The sequence below is a fragment of the Salmo trutta genome, chromosome 17, assembly GCF_901001165.1.
Source record: "Salmo trutta chromosome 17, fSalTru1.1, whole genome shotgun sequence".
Lineage (NCBI taxonomy): Eukaryota > Metazoa > Chordata > Actinopteri > Salmoniformes > Salmonidae > Salmo > Salmo trutta.
Window position 1 is genome coordinate 53452348 of NC_042973.1, and position 16147 is coordinate 53468494.

The 16147-nt window shown below is 40.4% G+C and overlaps 1 protein-coding gene across 1 annotated transcript in view; it reads left to right on the forward strand.

Moving 5' to 3' along the window:
* Nucleotides 1-14900, forward strand: part of LOC115152416 (cAMP-dependent protein kinase type II-beta regulatory subunit) — a 33862-nt gene extending 18962 nt beyond the window's left edge. Inside the window, exons 3-11 of the mRNA XM_029697270.1 lie at nucleotides 1295-1347; nucleotides 1607-1690; nucleotides 2118-2224; nucleotides 2473-2626; nucleotides 12709-12810; nucleotides 13028-13102; nucleotides 13236-13304; nucleotides 13853-13988; nucleotides 14287-14900. Coding sequence (XP_029553130.1) covers nucleotides 1295-1347; nucleotides 1607-1690; nucleotides 2118-2224; nucleotides 2473-2626; nucleotides 12709-12810; nucleotides 13028-13102; nucleotides 13236-13304; nucleotides 13853-13988; nucleotides 14287-14423 — 917 coding nt within the window. The 3' untranslated portion in view covers nucleotides 14424-14900. The remainder of the gene's footprint in view (nucleotides 1-1294; nucleotides 1348-1606; nucleotides 1691-2117; nucleotides 2225-2472; nucleotides 2627-12708; nucleotides 12811-13027; nucleotides 13103-13235; nucleotides 13305-13852; nucleotides 13989-14286) is intronic.
* Nucleotides 14901-16147: the final 1247 nt, after the last annotated feature.

Genomic DNA, 16147 nt, shown 5'->3' on the forward strand with positions numbered 1-16147 from the left:
CTTTCATATTCTTTTGATTTTGTTTAAAATTAGAGTAAGAATGAGTATGTAGGACAGGTAAAATTTCCGGTCGTTGTGGATATGAAAATCCCCTGGATAATGTAACTGGTAGGCATTAACACTCACAGAGGCCATTAATCCAATCTCTTCCTCCACTGTGTTTCATTTTACCCGGCCTCTGCTTACAATAGAGATGAATTATCACCGTCATCTCGATCTTCCTTTAACAAACCCCAGGAAGGAAGTCAATCACAAAATGATGTAGGTTGACATGAGATGAAACTAGCGGCAGCAGGACCGTGTTGATATGAGGATCCATCCTCGTCTGTTGTGTGGGAAGTTGAGGTTATTGATGAAGACGGACAGACAGAAGAGTGACTGTACTGTTTTCTGGATGGTTAGTAAGAGGATGGTTGGCTGGAGGCATCTAGGAGCTGATTGGCTAGGCCGGTCAACGATACTGACCAGTGCGCTCACCAATGAGCGTAGCACTCAGTCTGGTTGACCAGGCTAGCTGTTGGGCACTCTTGCCAGAAGAAAGGTGAAAAGAGAGGCCCCCTGGTCACCTATCTTTAAAGTCTTCAGGGGAGGTTTGGGGTCAGTGCCTTTTTGTTTTTGTGTGGTATTAGAGAAGCTGAACTGTCATCACACTGTGAAAAAGGTCTATGGCATCTTCAATCAAAAAGTCTTTATTGTGTCAACTTCAAGTGTAAAATGAAGGTATTATCACCCCATAATAAATACAGTATGTGCTTTATGTTAGTCACAAGTAGGGTCTGAACTCTGGCTCAATTCTGGTTGTGTTAACTCACTCTTTATCTCTCTGATCTGTTTAAAAAGGGATACTTTATTATGATTACTAAATCTCTCAGAGATGTCATGGATATCTACATATTTTTACAATATATTCCTTTGTTGGAACATGGACCTCGTATTATCTTTAATGAATCTCTTACACAGACAACGTACATCTTGATGAAGTTCGTTATAGGCCCAATACTTTAAAACAAGGTTGTGTTTAATAAAATAATTTTACACAAAGGCTCTAAATCCACCATGAATAAGACAGTTGCTTATAAGACTAGGATCAGTAATGGATTAAATACTGTGACACCTTTCTGTGCACAATCTTGTATTTCTACTTTTCTACATTTCTTAGATTTTTTTGTTAACCTTTTCTGACAAGCAACATATGTCTTCAACAGAATGTGTCTGTTTCTGGTCAGCATATTGTATTTTCAGTGAATGTGAATGTCTTGCAGTAACTTTCAATAATCTCTCTTCTATCATACAGTGTGTGCCGAGGCATTCAACCCTGATGAAGACGAGGAGGACAAAGAGCAGAGGGTAAGATGGCCCTGCATTTCAAAAAGTGGTACTGTACAAGAAACTATTACAGAGACTACAGAGGAACTGCTGAAGAAATTAACTCTCTGGAGATAAAAAATGATGACAAGCCAAATGTCAGCTATGTTTTCTAAATGATGTTGTACTAGATTAGTATTGGTATTAGTGCATGGAGTATACAGATAATTGGATGTGAAGGACAAGAAGTGTTCTTTCAAAATATCTTTGTCAATAACATAGCATGTGGGTGCTTTCCCAGGTTACCCACCCTAAAACAGACGAGCAGAGGCAAAGACTACAGGAGGCCTGCAGAGATATCCTCCTGTTTAAAAACCTGGACCCGGTAAGATGAAGAATGTTATATTTTTATTCCCTCATCGTACTGTAGTGGGTCTCCCTTTCCCTCCATTCACTATCTGCTATGGTTCATTACACACGCACACGCAAGCACACGCTTTATACACAGAAAAGAGAACAGACTGTAGCCTGTGGCCAGTAGCTTTGTGCCATGGCCCGATGCGCTGTGGGATTGTTTTGCCAATTATTTTTAAGTATTGTAACAGCATGTAGCGAGGAATCAAGTTGAAGTATTCATGTATCCTACGTACTGTATGTTTGATGCTGTGTAATGAGTAATGTGTAGCCTCGGGCCTTACTATTACAAATACTCAATACAATGTTTTCTATTTGAATCGACTGCAAGTTTGATATAATCCTCAGGTCTTTGTTTCAGTCTATTTGTATTTATTGTTTGTTTTCTCATACCACAGGAACAATTTTCCCAAGTACTTGATGCCATGTTTGAGAAGTTCTTTGAGGTAGGAGAGCACATCATAGATCAAGATGCCGATGGGGATAACTTCTACGTCATAGAAAGGTAAACGCTGACATACTATAGTAACCTTAAAACCTAACAACCTCATCAAGAGGTTTGGACTTCTTGGCGTAATGGTTAAACTGTTGGACTGACAACCTTTCGGGGTTACTCCCCAAATGTTCCTCAATACGTCATAGTATATTTGGCAATAGTTTCATTTCAGTTCATCACTGTATTTGTCTTGAAAGGACTGGTATATGATCCAAATTGTTCTCTTTAAATCTTGTCCTCTCTCCCCCCTTTCTCAGAGGGATATTTGATATCTGCATGAGGGTTGATGGCATTGAGAAGACTGTGGGAGCCTATGATAACCGGGGGAGCTTTGGAGAGCTGGCCCTGATGTATAACACCCCCAGGGCTGCTACCATCATAGCCACCTCGCCCGGAGCTCTTTGGTGCCTGGTGAGTGAATTATTATTTTCTGTCCCCTAAACTGTTCCTCATAGTACATGCAGTAACCGGCAGCACTGTACAGTGCATATTGTATGATGGGGTAGCAGTTTTCTGGGAAACGGTCATTGTCAGCATGGCTCAGTCGTCAATTTTGCATCAATCACATGGACAAAATGCTTGTAAGGTGGTGCAAAGTATTCAGACCCCTTGACTTTTTCCACATTTTGTTACGTTAAGCCTTATTCTAAAATGGATTAAATATTTTCTTTCACTCATCAAGCTACACACAATACCCATAATGACAAAGCAAAAACAGCTTTTTAGAAATAAAATAAATAATTGAAATAATCCATTTACATAAGTATTCAGACCCTTTACTCTGACTAGTCTCCCAGTCCCTGCCGTTGAAAAACATCCACACAGCATGATGTTGCCTCCACCATGCTTCACCATAGGGATGGTGCCAGGTTTCCTCCAGACGTGACGCTTGGCATTCAGACCAGAATTCAATCTTGGTTTCATCAGACTAGAGAATCTTGTTTCTCATGGCCTGAGTCTTTTAGGTGCCTTTTGGCAAACTCCAAGTGGGCTGTCATGTGCCTTGCACTGAGAAGTCTGGCCACTCCTGAGCAAGGCAGTTAACCCACTGTTCCCCGGGTGCCGAAGACGTGGATGTCGATTAAGGCAGCCCCCCGCACCTCTCATATTCAGAGGGGTTTGGGTTAAATGCAGAATACACATTTCAGCTGAACCTTCAATGCTGCAGACATTTTTTGGTATCCTTCCCCAGATCTGTGCCTCGACACAATCCTGTTTCGGAACTCTACAGATAATTCCTTCGAACTCACGGCTTGGTTTTTGCTCTGACATGCACTGTCAACAGTAAGACCTTATATAGATACTGTAGGTGTGTGCCTTTCCAAATCATGTCCTATCAATTTAGTTTACCACATGTGGACTCCAATCAAGTTCTAGAAACATCTCAACGATGATCAATGGATACAGGATGCACAGCAAAGGGTCTGAATACTTATGTAAATAAGATACATAACATATTTTTTTATACAGTTGCACAAATGTCTTAAAACCTGTTTTCGCTTTGTCATTATGGGGTATTCTGTGTAGATTGATTAGGGAAAAAATTATTTTATCAATTTTAGAATAAGGTTGTAACAAAATGTGGAAAAAGTCAAGGGGTCTGAATACTTTCCGAATGCACTGAATGCACGATAAACATCTGAGAAAGCTCAGTGAGGTAAAAGCCATGTTTTGTACAATGAGCTTCCAAGAATCCTTCCTCTCTGAGCTGTAAGGATTACACTCTGTACATTAGCAGCACATGAGTCCTTGTACAGGTGATAAACCCCAAATGCTACCAGACCATGGCATTGAGTACTTGGGGAAAGTTAGAATGGGTAATTCATAATAGCATTGTATTTGGTTCAAAACATTCTCTACGATGTAAACCTCAACTGGAGTTGTGCATAAAGGGTGTGACCATTGAGCAAGTTGAGGACGGTAAACTCCTAGGTATAACATTGGATGGTCAATTATTATGGTCAAGTCATATTGACAAATTAGTTGTGAAGATGTGGAGGGGTATGTCTATAAAAAGGTGTTCTGCGTTTTTTACACAAATCAACTGCACTAGTTGTTCAGGCTCTGGTCTTGTCCAATATTGATTACTGTCCAGTAAAATGGTGAAGTGCCGCAAAAAAATACCAAGCAAAGCTGCAGCTGGCTCAAACAGAGCAGCATGCCTTGTTGCATATAGAACTAACATCAACAACATGCATGCCAGTCTTTCCTGATTGAGGGTTGACAAGAGATTATCATCTTCTCTTTTAGTTTTTATGAGAGATATTACTGTGATGAAGATTCCAGATTGTCTGCATAATTAAATAACATTCAGCTCAGACACCCATACACACCCCACAAGACATGCCACCAGGGGTCTCTTCACAGTCCCCAAGTCCAAATTCACGGGAACACATGGGTGATTCTCAAGAAACTGGCACTTGACAAAATAATGATGTTAAAAAAAGAAACACATTTTCAACCATAATTCCTCTTGGATTACTAAGATTAGGATCTTTAGCTATTTAATTAATAATTATTATGTTTATTGATCAGATATTATGCATTTTACCACAATTTCCAAAACTACCAATGCAAAAATTCTCATTACCGCAATAGTTTTCAAAGTCCAAAAAAGATATAAACATAATTTTAAAACATTTTTACATTTCTCACTTATTGAAAAGGCCTGCATTAAGCATAACACGGCAAACAAATATATAACAAATTTAATTATACACATTTATGTTGTAATGTATTTAATTACAGCAACACAACCTTTTCTGAATCTTGTTTTTTTGTCATAATTACTTGTGTATACATGTGATATATATGTACACATATTTGGATAAAGAACAAAAGGCACACTATCAGATTAAGTAAAAATTACTAAAGTATACATTTTATTTTTCGGAATATTTCCTAAATATTGGTGCATTACGGTAATGAAAAGCATCTTTCGTAGATGAGAATGCATGTTTTGGTAATGAGTGTTGCATAGATTTCCATTGAAAAACTGTCCTGAGCTAATAGAGATTCAGTAACCCAATACTTCATCAAACTGTGTTATTTGTTTATCTCAAATTACTTGTATAATACTAAAATCACTGATCTTAATGCAATTGACTAAAATACCCCTTATTTTAGCATAAGTATAAATACTGTAATTACATGCATGTATTTTCAAAGTTAAAAGGTGACTTAAAAAAAAAAAAAAGGTTTTATTTCTCCAAGGTGTTTACAGGTAACATTGGTGTAGTAAGACATGGATATGTGTTGTTCTAAGGTATTTTAGATCGATTTCTAAATTTAATGGCATCACATGGTATGCTTATAAATAATCGAAATATGTGGGATATGGACAAAAAATTATTGGGATATCAAACAACAGTACAGGTAAGTGCTAAAACGGGTACATGTAAAAATAGGGGATATCCTCCTTTAAGTGGAGGGGTTGCTCTTTTAAAAAAAAAATTATTTCACCTTTACTTAACCAGTTAGGCAAGTTGAGAACAAGTTCTCATTTACAACTGTGACCTGGACAAGATAACGCAAAGCAGTTCGACACATATAACAACACAGAGTTACACATGGAGTAAAACAAACATAGTCAATAATACAGTAGAAAAATAAGTATATATACAATGTGAGATAAGGGAGGTAAAGGCAATAAATAGGCAATGGTGGCGAAGTAAACACAATATAGCAATTAAAACACTGGAATGGTAGATTTCACAGGAGATGAATGCGCAAAGTAGAAATACTGGGGTGCAAAGGAGCAAAATAAATAAATAAATACAGTAGGGGAAGAGGTAGTTGTTTGGGCTATTTATAGATGGGCTAGGTGCAGTGATCTGTGAGCTGCTCTGGCAGCTGGTGCTTAAAGCTAGTGAGGGAGATAAGTGTTTCACAGATTTTTGTAGTTCGTTGCAGTCATTGGCAGCAGAGAACTGGAAGGAGAGGCGGCCGAAGGAGGAATTGGCTTTGGGGGTGACAAGTGAGATATACCTGCTGGAACACGTGCTACGGGTGGGTGCAGCTATCGTGACCAGCGAGCAGAGATAAGGCGGGACTTTACCTAGCAGGGTCTTGTGGATGACCTGCAGCCAGTGGGTTTGGCGACGAGAATGAAGTGAGGGCCAGCCAACGAGAGCGTACAGGTCGCAGTGGTGGGTAGTATATGGGGCGTTGGTGACAAAACGGATGGCACTGTGATGGACTGCATCCAATTTGTTGAGTAGGGTGTTGGAGGCTATTTTGTAAATGACATCGCTAAAGTCAAGGATCGGTAAGATGGTCAGTTTTACGAGGGTATGTTTGGCAGCATGAGTGAAGGATGCTTTGTTGCGAAATAGGAAGCCAATTCTAGATTTAACTTTGGATTGGAGATGTTTTATGTGAGTCTGGAAGGAGAGTTTACAGTCTTGCCAGACACCTAGGTATTTGTAGTTGTCCACATATTCTAAGTCAGAACCGTCCAGAGTAGTGATGCTGGATGGGCGGGCAGGTGCAGGCAGCGATCGGTTGAAGAGCATGCATTTAGTTTTACTTGTGTTTAGGAGCAGTTGTAGGCCACGGAAGGAGAGTTGTATGGCATTGAAGCTCGTCTGGAGCGTTGTTAACAGTGTCCAAAGAAGGGCCAGAAGTATACAGAATGGTGTCATCTGCGTAGAGGTGGATCAGAGACTCACCAACAGCAGGAGTGACATCGTTGATATATCCTGTTGGGGTTAGGGGGCAGTATTTGCACGGCCGGATAAAAAACATACCCGATTTAATCTGGTTACTACTCCTGCCCAGTAACTAGAATATGCATATAATTATTGGCTTTGGATAGAAAACACCCTAACGTTTCTAAAACTGTTTGAATGTGAGTATAACAGAACTCATATGGCAGGCAAAAACCTGAGAAGATTCCTTACAGGAAGTGGCCTGTCTGACAAGTTCTTGTTCTTCTTGACTCTTTTTATTGAAAACTGAGCATCTTTGCTGTAACGTGACACTTCCTACGGCTCCCATAGGCTCTCAGAACCCGGGAAAAAGCTGAATGATGTAATTCCAGCCCTTGGCTGAAAAACATTAGCGCGTTTGGAAAGTGGCCGGTCAGAGGACCATCAGACTGAGGCTCGTGCACGAGGGGATCCCATGTTTTTATTTTGTCTCTCTTTGAACGTAAACACGCTTTCCCGGTCGGAATATTATCACTTTTTTACGAGAAAAATGGCATAAAAATGTATTTTAAACAGCGGTTGACATGCTTCGAAGTACGGTAATGGAATATTTAGAATTTTTTTTGTCATGAAACGCGTCGGGCGCGTAAACCTTATTTACCCTTTCGGATAGTGTCTTGAACGCACGAACAAAACGCCGCTATTTGGATATAACTATGGATTATTTGGGACCAAACCAACATTTGTTATTGAAGTAGAAGTCCTGGGAGTGCATTCTGACGAAGAACAGCAAAGGTAATAACATTTGTCTTACAGTAAATCTGACTTTGGTGAGTGCTAAACTTGTTGGGTGTCTAAATAGCTAGCCCTGTGATGCCGGGCTATCTACTTAGAATATTGCAAAATGTGCTTTCACCGAAAAGCTATTTTAAAATCGGACATAGCGAGTGCATAGAGGAGTTCTGTATCTATAATTCTTAAAATAATTGTTATGTTTTTTGTGAACGTTTATCGTGAGTAATTTAGTAAATTCACCGGAAGTTTGCGGGGGGTATGCTAGTTCTGAACGTCACATGCTAATGTAAAAAGCTGGTTTTTGATATAAATATGAACTTGATTGAACAAAACATGCATGTATTGTATAACATAATGTCCTAAGATTGTCATCTGATGAAGATCATCAAAGGTTAGTGCTGCATTTAGCTGTGGTTTGGGTTTATGTGACATTATATGCTAGCTTGAAAAATGGGTGTCTGATTATTTCTGTCTGGGTACTCTGCTGACATAATCGAATGTTTTGCTTTCGTTGTAAAGCCTTTTTGAAATCGGACAGTGTGGTTAGATTAACGAGAGTCTTGTCTTTAAAATGGTGTAAAATAGTCATATGTTTGAGAAACTGAAGTAATAGCATTTCTAAGGTATTTGAATAACGCGCCACAGGATTCCACTGGCTGTTACGTAGGTGGGACGTCCCACTGGCCATAGAGAAGATATACAGAGAGGAGAGTCGGCCCAAAAATTGAACCCTGTGGCACCCCCATAGAGACTGCCAGAGGCCCGGACAACAGGCCCTCAGATTTGACTCACTGAACTCTGTCGGAGAAGTACACTGCTCAAAAAAATTAAGGGAACACTAAAATAACACATCCTAGATCTGAATGAATGAAATAATCTTATTAAATACTTTTTTCTTTACATAGTTGAATGTGCTGACAACAAAATCACACAAAAATAATCAATGGAAATCCAATTTATCAACCCATGGAGGTCTGGATTTGGAGTCACACTCAAAATTAAAGTGGAAAACCACACTACAGGCTGATCCAACTTAGATGTAATGTCCTTAAAACAAGTCAAAATGAGGCTCAGTAGTGTGTGTGGCCTCCACATGCCTGTATGACCTCCCTACAATGCCTGGGCATGCTCCTGATGAGGTGGCGGATGGTCTCCTGAGGGATCTCCTCCCAGACCTGGACTAAAGCATCCGCCAACTCCTGGACAGTCTGTGGTGCAACGTGGCGTTGGTGGATGGAGCGAGACATGATGTCCCAGATGTGCTCAATTGGATTCAGGTCTGGGGAACGGGCGGGCCAGTCCATAGCATCGATGCCTTCCTCTTGCAGGAACTGCTGACACACTCCAGCCACATGAGGTCTAGCATTGTCTTGCATTAGGAGGAACCCAGGGCCAACCGCACCAGCATATGGTCTCACAAGGGGTCTGAGGATCTCATCTCGGTACCTAATGGCAGTCAGGCTACCTCTGGAGAGCACATGGAGGGCTGTGCGGCCCCCCCAAAGAAATGCCACCCCACACCATGACTGACCCACCGCCAAACCGGTCATGCTGGAGGATGTTGCAGGCAGCAGAACGTTCTCCACGGCGTCTCCAGACTCTGTTACGTCTGTCACATGTGCTCAGTGTGAACGTGCTTTCATCTGTGAAGAGCACAGGGCGCCAGTGGCGAATTTGCCAATCTTGGTGTTCTCTGGCAAATGCCAAACGTCCTGCACGGTGTTGGGCTGTAAGCACAACCCCCACCTGTGGACGTCGGGCCCTCATGCCACCCTCATGGAGTCTGTTTCTGACCATTTGAGCAGACACATGCACATTTGTGGCCTGCTGGAGGTCATTTTGCAGGGCTCTGGCAGTGCTCCTCCTGCTCCTCCTTGCACAAAGGCGGAGGTAGCGGTCCTGCTGCTGGGTTGTTGCCCTCCTTCGGCCTCCTCCACGTCTCCTGATGTACTGGCCTGTCTCCTGGTAGCGCCTCCATGCTCTGGACACTACGCTGACAGACACAGCAAACCTTCTTGCCACAGCTTGCATTGATGTGCTGCACTACCTGAGCCACTTGTGTGGGTTGTAGACTCCGTCTCATGCTACCACTAGAGTGAAAGCACCGCCAGCATTCAAAAGTGACCAAAACATCAGCCAGGAAGCATAGGAACTGAGAAGTGGTCTGTGTTCCCCACCTGCAGAACCACTCCTTTATTGGGGGTGTCTTGCTAATTGCCTATAATTTCCACCTGTTGTCTATTCCATTTGCACAACAGCATGTGAAATTTATTGTCGATCGGTGTTGCTTCCTAAGTGGACAGTTTGATTTCACAGAAGTGTGATTTGACTTGCAGTTACATTGTGTTGTTTAAGTGTTCCCTTTATTTTTTTGAGCAGTGTAGTTGTTGAACCAGTCTAGGCAATCATTTAGGAAACCAAGGCTGTTGAGTCTGCCGATGAGGATGTGGGTGATTGACAGAGTCGAAAGCCTTGGCCAGGTCAATGAATATGGCTGCACGGTACTGTTTCTTATCGAAGGCGGTTAAGATATCGTTTAGGACCTTGAGCGTGGCTGAGGTGCACCCATGACCAGCTCTGAAACCAGATTGCATAGCGGAGAAGGTACGGTGGGATTCAAAATGGTCGGTGATCTGTTTGTTAACTTGGCTTTCGAAGACCTTAGAAAGGCAGGGTAGGATAGATATAGGTCTGTAGTAGTTTGTGTCAAGAGTGTCCCCCTTTGAAGAGGGGGATGACTGCAGCTGCTTTCCAATCTTTGGGAATCTCAGACGACACGAAAGAGAGGTTGAACAGGCTAGTAATAGGGGTTGCAACAATTTCGGCAGATAATTTTAGAAAGAAAGGGTCCAGATTGTCTAGCCCGGCTGATTTGTGGGGGTCCAGATTTTGCAGCTCTTTCAGAACATCAGCTGACTGGATTTGGGAGAAGGAGAAATGGGGAAGGCTTGGGCGAGTTGCTGTGGGGGGTGCAGTGCTGTTGACCGGTGTAACGGTGGCCAGGTGGAAAGCATGGCCAGCCGTAGTAAAATGCTTATTGAAATTCTCAATTATAGTGGATTTATCGGTGGTGACAGAGTTTCCTATCCTCAGTGCAGTGGGCAGCTGGGAGGAGGTGCTCTTATTCTCCATGGACTTTACAATGTCCCAGAACTTTTTTGAGTTTGTGTTGCAAGAAGCAAATTTCTGCTTGAAAAAGCTAGCCTTGGCTTTTCTAACTGCCTGTGTATTGGTCTCTAACTTCCCTAAAAAGTTTGCTGAAACACAAACTTCAGATTGTGGCTTTAAGTAAATTAAATGTCGGTTTATACACACATATTTCTTGTTCACTTCTACTTATTCAAATAACTGATGTTTTACAAAAAATCTATACAATAGGTGTAAACAGTGGTCCTGGTAAAAAAAATCTAAGTTATCAGCACAGCACACTCGTTGACTATACATTAGAATTAGCTTATTATCGTAACCAAAATTAAGGTTCTCAATACCGAAACGGACGTAAAATTATATGGTAATGACAAATGTGTGTTTCGGTAGTTAGAGGCCCTTAGCTCAATCTGCAAGTAACAGGAGACGGCTATCATGAGTCAGCGAACAATTGAACACGTCACTGAGGCCTGTTCATGCCTCCATTTTGGTAAGGTAATGGTTCTCTTAAGTTTTTCCTAATTTGAGCTTTTTAATCATTTTGGTAATGAGAAGGTCAAGCGTCGTAAAGAGGGTGTTTGAGAATAAGATCCTCATTCCCTCATATAAGTGAAGAAATTAAATTAACTTGTGCTCATCTAAGGACTACTCTTCTAGATGATCCATCATGGGTGAATACAACTTTATAAAAAAAATGTGTTAGTGTTTTTACAGCAAATCAAAATACATGTTGCGGTAATAAGAAAGACATTGTGTTTTTACGTAATAAATATTATAGTTTAATGTGAACTTCAACTAGTATAAAACATTTATGATTTATAGACAAACTACAGCAACATATTTTGTGTTTTATTCAAATAAGTTAGGTTTTTCTAAAGTAAATTGTATAAAATGACCAGAGAATTTAATCCGGACGCATTTCGGTAATGAGAATTGGGGGTGAAAATGTACAAAATTCGGACAAATGTTAAATATATTTAAATTAAGACACTGTGCCATAAACTAAGCATCTTAGTCTTCAGAATGATAGCTGATTGTTGCAGATGCATCATTGTTTTCTAACTCACTTTGTTACCGCCATGATTAAAACTGGTTTAAGAATCACCCACCACAGTATTATACAGAGCTATCTCCAATTACTCAACCAAACAGCAAATTTACCACAAAAAATGTATAAACAACAACTCATGGCACAATAGGGACTGTGAAATGACACACACACAAACATTCACATTCTAGTCATTTAGCTTATTCTCTTATCCAGAGCGACTTGGGCCTTGCTCAAGGGCACATCGACAGATTTTTCACCTAGTTGGCTCAGGGATTCGAGTCAGCAATCTTTCAGTTACTGGCCCAACGCTCTTAACTGCTAGGCTACCTGCCACCCACATACAGACACACTCTATCACACTCTAACACGCAATCTACACATACATTATTATTTAGCTGTATTGTTTGTATATTGTTGTATTATAGATTTATGTGACTGTTCTTGTCTGAGTGTATCAGTGTTTTGTTATTTGTCGTGTTTTATGTTTTTGTGTGGACCCCAGGAAGAATAGCTGCTGCTTCGGTAAAAGCTAATGGGGATCCGGATAAACCAACCAATGATAATAGCTTGATATAATAATAGGACACTTCTGCAGCTTTTTGGGGAAAATCTTGACATTGGTTAGAGATGCAGCTCCCTCTGCTGGAAAATGTTATGTTGGACACAGGGACTAAAAGGAAAAATGAATCATAGGAGTGGAAATAGTACTGCATTGAACAAAACAATCCCAAATTGTGGACTGTTTGTCTTGACTATATCATTCACCATTGCCAGACATCAACATGACTTGTTGTTTTCATCCTACCATTATAAATGATTAGAGATATACTGACAACTGTGTCTGTTTTCAGGATCGTCTGACATTCAGGAGGATCATTGTAAAGAACAACGCGTTGAAGAGGAGACTTTATGAGGAGTTCATTGAATCCCTTCCATTCCTTACATCACTAGAGGTATAGGTCTATTGTGTTTCTGTCTTTATCAGTAGAATATGTTTTTGTGAACGTAAAGGGCATTTTCTTTCTCACATTAGTACAAACACGTCCCTGCAATCCAATCAGTGTGTGCCCTGTTATCCCCAGCTTTCAGATGATGTGTATTTTAAAGTATAGAACAAACTCATCCCTGCAAACCAGTCTTAACAAAGTTTGCCTTCCCTGTTATCCCCAGCTTTCAGAGAGAATGAAAGTAGTGGACGTGCTGTCTTCTAAACCATTCAGCGATGAAGAACAGATCATCTCTCAGGTATTGTTTTCTCCATCTTCTATTCTATTCTATATGATCATGCCAGGTAATTCCAGTTCTTGCAAGTATTTCTTTCATTCTAATGTATTGCTTATTTGCAAATTGAAATACTGTAATGTATGTTCTGTTACAGGGGGATCTAGCAGATTGTTTTTATATAGTTGAATCTGGTCAAGTTAGAATCACCATGAAAAGAAGCAGGGTAAGTTTGTCTCTAAGACATTACAGATTTGAATTTATCATACATAGAAATTTAGTTAAAATGGATTTGTGAGATTTTTTTTATTACATTTTTTGTGGGATTTTACCCCCTTTTTTCTCCTCAATTTCGATCTTGTCTCATCGCTGCAGCTCCCCAACGGGCTCGTGAGGTGAAGGTCGAGTCATGCGTCCTCCGAAACATGACCCACCAAACCGCGCTTCTTAACACCCGCCCGCTTAACCGGAAGCCAGCCGCACCAATGTGTCGGAGGAAACTGACGACCGAGGTCAGCCTGCAGGCGCCCGGAGTTGCTAGAGTTAGATGAGCCAAGTAAAGCCCCCCCGGCCAAACCCTCCCCTAACCCGGACGATGCTGGGCCAATTGTGCGCCGCCCTATGGGACTGCCGATCACGGCCGGTTGTGATACAGCCCAGGATCGAACTCGGGTCTGTAGTGACGCTTCTAGTGCCTTAGACCGCTGCGCCACTCAGGAGGCCATTTGTGGGATATTATGTTGTTTATGTTGCTCTCTTATGTCTTCTCTCTAGACGAAAAAAGACCAAGAGGATGAGGAGGTCGATATAGCCACGTGCTCAAGAGGGCAGTACTTTGGAGAACTGGCTTTGGTCACGAACAAACCCAGAGCTGCTTCAGCTTATGCTGTGGGAAGTGTTAAATGTTTAGGTATACTGCCTTTACTCTGTGGGCTGTCTCAAATCCTTATATACTCCTCCGTCCTTGTCCTACATTTTTTCTCAAAGCTTATTAGAGTCTCCTCCAATTCAGTTTGAGAATAATTGGACAAACAAGGACGGAAGACATAAGGATTTAAGGTCTAATAACGTTTCCAAACCCAATCATGGCCTGCTCTTATTCTTTATCAATGTGGATCTTTGTCAGATCAGGACCTACATGTGATATAAGTAATCTGTTAAGAGTCATCCCTTCCTGTGTCTGACACCTCTCCTCTTGTGTTTGCCAGTTATGGACGTCCAGGCATTTGAGAGGTTGCTGGGCCCATGCATGGACATCATGAAGAGAAACATTGCAAATTACGAAGAGCAGCTGGTCACGTTGTTTGGAAATAGCACCACTGACATTGAGGGGAAAAACCTATGAAATCCAGAAAGGGAAAAAAGACTAAGTGAGATGCACTATGATGAAGATGTGAGAAACCAGGATAACACTTTACTTGACACCCAGCATCATAACACATTATGACATGGTCATAAACATGTCATAATATGTCATGAAAGCTGACATAACATGGTCATAATACTGTCATGACCCATATAGTTACACCTGTTGTGACATATATTGCGTTATTTTATGGCTGGTAATGACACCTACATAAGAATGTATTTGTTTTTTCCCTGCCAAGAAGTTTCCTTTTTTTTTTGTCTCTGTCATATTTTAAATAAATTGCAGAAAATGCACTTTATGACACTGTCATGAAGCATTTTGCCTATCCTGTGTCACTTTAATCAGACTAAGAAAATACTCTTTATGACCCTGTGAAGAAGCATTATGACTATCATAATCATATAAGCCAGATAGGCCTATCACGTGCGTGCCCTTATGTCAGTCATCAGTCAAAAAAGAGGGTGTCTTGTCCTGCTCCTGGAATCTGCTCCTGCATTCATCCCAGTCTTCAGCAACAGCATTGGGGTAGGTGCATGTCTGACATCAATGTGTGGACAATTACAATGATAATTTAATATGGTCAATTTCATAAAATGTTATATAACATAAACATACTGTTGACAAGTAGGCAATGGTATAATGGAATGTTTTGCCTTGTGTAGTAGGTTTTGGGGGTTTTTAACACTTATGAAGGTGTCATAACCAGATAAAATAATGCAATATATGTCACAACAGGTCTAAATGTATGTGTCATGACAGTGTTACAGCTGTTATGACATAATGACGCTGGGTGTCAAATAAAGTGTTGCTGAAACCAGTGGGTAGAAAGTATTGTTTTCCGTTCAGAAAATGTGAAACGCAGTATGTTACCATTAGTGATTTAGATAGGGTAAGACAAAATGTGTAAGTTTGATTCCAGATGACACAATGGTATGTTTTAAAGGATTTTGTCTGGGAGTCATATTTTTATTGAAAGAAAGATCAGTGTTAATCCAAAATGTAAATGTTAATTTGTTCTGTCCTCACAACTTTTTCCTCTTAGATTTTCTACAAGTGTGCATTTTCTTGAATTTATCACATTTTGACATTTTAAGTCACTGTTTGTATAATGATCACTATAACATTATAGATTATATATAAATTGTCCTTTCAAATATTCTGATAACATATTTCGTCATGTGCCAAAGGCCATTCAAATCCTTGTTAGATTATGATGGTGTCATAACGTCACAGTAATTATTGCATTTCACAGTTAAGAGTTTTTTGTTCATTTGATATTCTCATGTTGACGTATCTTTTAGCAAGGGGGGATCATGCATTTAATAGGATACAGAAGGGAACTAGGTCCTTTTGTTTCAACATGGTGGTAAGAACAAACAATCTTGTCATCAGAAAATAAGAGATCTTCTTTCTACATCAGAATATAAATTTACTTATGGAAGCAGTAGTTCTTTTTTCATAGCAAATGTGTCTCCTCAAACATGTGATTCAACTCCCTGAACATGTCTGTGAACAGACTGTAATACATTATTCACTGTGTGCTTTAAGAAGCAGTTAATAATGCCATACTTTTGCACAACAAAATAATCATAGTTTTCTAAGAATATAAATACAGTTGGCTGACCATCTTTGAGCTCTTGAATCCTCTAAGCTGCAGCACTAGACACATACCGGTAATATGGTATTTGAACCATTGTCTT